This window comes from Arachis duranensis, chromosome 4 (assembly GCF_000817695.3).
Source record: "Arachis duranensis cultivar V14167 chromosome 4, aradu.V14167.gnm2.J7QH, whole genome shotgun sequence".
Taxonomy (NCBI): Eukaryota; Viridiplantae; Streptophyta; class Magnoliopsida; order Fabales; family Fabaceae; genus Arachis; species Arachis duranensis.
The window spans coordinates 112,364,556-112,367,574 of NC_029775.3; the positions used below are offsets into that span (position 1 = coordinate 112,364,556).

Consider the following 3,019-nt stretch of genomic DNA (forward strand, 5'->3'; position numbering starts at 1 on the left):
TCAGCGACCTACGTCCACTGTGACGTCAGCATAGAACAAGACATGGACAATTTGGTAACTTCCACAGTCTCCAAATACGGCAAACTGGACATAATGTTCAACAACGCCGGTGTGCTAGGCGACCAATCAAATTCCAAGAAGAGCATTGTCAATTTTGACCCTGATGAGTTTGACATGATAATGAGGGTCAACGTTAAAGGTGTTGCATTGGGAATTAAACATGCTTCAAGGGTCATGATTCCTAACGGAATTGGTTCAATAATCAACACTGCTAGTGTTGCGGGTGTTATGGGTGGTCTTGGTCCACATTCTTACACCGCTTCAAAGCATGCTATTCTTGGACTCACTAAGAACACTGCTTGTGAGTTAGGGAGGCATGGTATAAGGGTAAATTCAATTTCACCATTTGGGGTTGCCACGTCATTGCTTGTTAACGCGTGGCATACTAGTGGGGAGGCGGAGGGTAATAATGTAAATTTGCCTTCGCATGAGGAAGTTGAGAAGATTGAGGAGTTTGTTAGAGGGCTTGCAAATTTGAGAGGGGTAACTCTGAGGTCGTCGGATATTGCTGAGGCTGCACTTTTTCTTGCTAGTGAAGAATCTAAGTATGTTAGTGGCCATAATCTTGTTGTGGATGGTGGAATCACTTCTACAAGAAATTGCATTGGCCTTTAGTCAATTATTTAAGTTTATTTTGTGATTTATTTAAATTTGTTTAATTTGTGGCCCACTTGCACATATCTTTGTTAGTTGATATCAATAATTCTATAGAACTAAATACCCAACAATAAAAAAAAATTATATAGAGCTGGTGTAAAATCTGATTATGTTCGGATCAAATATTATTCTATTATAAAAAGTTATTAGTACTTATTATTTAATAATAATAGTTGTTACTTTTAATTTAAAAAAGTTTTTATGTATAAAAAATTAAAAAAATTATTATACAATGTATATAATTATTCCATTTTCTGTTTCTATAAATCAAAATAATTTTGTTAATTTTTTAGTCCATGTTAGTGGATTTTACTTAAATATAAAAATTATTATGTTTGTATAAAATAAATATTGTTACACTTTGTTACTGTTATATAATTAAAAAAATTTAAAATTTTAATAAAAATAATTTATATTGTAATTATACAATATACAAATACTAATTTAGTTATATTTAGTTATATTATTAGACTCCTAGTATATGGTTCGCGTTATACACAAATCTTAGAATTAATTTATTTTATTATATTTATATATAGTTTGTATACAAAAAATTAATATATATATTTATTGAAAGAATTAATTCGTCCGAACACTGTGTAGGCCGAGCTTAAGCACTTCCGAGCAAGTCGTCAACCGAGAGGAAGGGCTTTACGTCGGCCAGGGTCAAATACCGCGGCGAGAATACCTGCAAAAGATACTCCGACGCTCAAGTCAGTAATGAGCTCAGAAAAGAGAGAGAGAATAATTAAGTGAGAGTGAGATAAGTGAATATGAAAACTGATAAATGAAAACCTGAGACCTAGTCGAGCGTATCAGCTAGGTCTTATAGGAGTTGGTTTTTACCCGTTAGTGGGTGAGTCCTAGTTTATAGGTTAGTTAGGATATTCTGTTTTGGTGCTATAAACCAGTTGAGCACGTTTCTTATTTTAAGTTGGGTGATGCTGCTTCGGTCCTGATCATGTGCCGGGATTTTTGGACGGCTGATACGGGACCGAGCTTTATGATGCACGTGTCTTTTATGTGATTGGATGAGGCCGAGCTTATCTGCTTTTGGGCCGAGCTTGTTTAATGTGATGTCAGCCTCAGATATTTGCGTGCCGAGCATTCCGGACGACCGAGGATACAGGTACCGTATCATAGCCCCCCAAGCTTGCCTTGGTTTGGACAAGACTAAGGCGAGCTTTGTATACTTCGGATGGCAAAATCCTCGGTCGTTTTATTTATTATGTGTGCTCCTTACAGCCCCCGAGCTTGCCTTAGTTTTGGTGTTTTGAAATGGTTTGTAGCATTAATTGCCTGCGTTGTTCTTCGTGCGGTAATGAATGATTGATTTGATTGCATTGTAAGTTTCGAGGAGCCCCTGACCGTTTGATCTGCTGAGCGTTGATCGTGGGCTTTCTAAGGGTGTAGATCAGAGGGAAACGTTTCCTATGTAACTGTCTTTCCACTATGTAATAAACGTGCTTCCTTTCCCTAGTATTTTTCCTTTTTGTGTTGGGTGCTTCTGCATTTTCGGAAAAATGAGTAAGAAAGGTGAGTGTTGATTCATTTTCTTGCTGCCTCTCTCTTCTTCTCTTAATTTTGATTTTCTGCTCCATGTTCTTATGGAAGGTAAAATGCCTAATGAGGGTGAGGGGGATTTATATGGTTGGGTTGATTCTAGGGTTAAGGAGTATGTGTCTCAGTTTAGTGATAAAGAGTCTGTTGATATGCTGGGTTCGAATGTTTGGGTTAGGAGTGGTAGTGATATAAGGATAGAGATACTTCCCTGTGCTGGGCTTACTTCTATATGTACAGCTGCCTTTTTACTGAATTGGGGGTTAGGGTCCCCTTTACTGATTTCGAATGTGGTGTGCTTTATTGGTTGAATTGTGCTCCGAGTCAACTTCATCCAAACTCCTGGGGGTTCGTTAGGGCTTTTGAGGTGTTAATGGAATTCCTTGAGCAGCCGCCCTCTCTTCGGTTATTTTTCTCTTTGTTTCAAGCTAAAGGGGTTAATCGAGGTCTCTGGGTTAATCTAAGTAGTTACCCCTGTCGCACTATTTTTGGCCTCTACAAGTCTTCTTTTAAGGACTTTAAAACCATGTATGTTAAAGTGAGGAGTGTACCCGAGCAGTTTCCTTTTTATCTAAATGAATTTCTTGTTGAGAGGTTCCCTTTATCTTGGTGTTCCGAGCCTATGCAAGCTTTAGACGTGGATGATAGGTCGGTTGATGATCAACTTGTGATGGAGTTTCTGTTTGAGAAGTTGGGCCCAAAGGGGTTGCTATCTGTGTCCGAATTGTTAAAATGGGATTCC

General features: G+C 38.0%; 1 protein-coding gene across 1 annotated transcript in view; it reads left to right on the forward strand.

Annotated features, from left to right (window-relative positions):
- The window catches only part of LOC107485922 (short-chain dehydrogenase reductase 2a), a 1,395-nt gene extending 590 nt beyond the window's left edge, over positions 1-805 (forward strand). Inside the window, exon 2 of the mRNA XM_016106456.3 lies at positions 1-805. This exon is cut by the window's left edge and continues 136 nt beyond it. Coding sequence (XP_015961942.3) covers positions 1-675 — 675 coding nt within the window. The 3' untranslated portion in view covers positions 676-805.
- Positions 806-3,019: the final 2,214 nt, after the last annotated feature.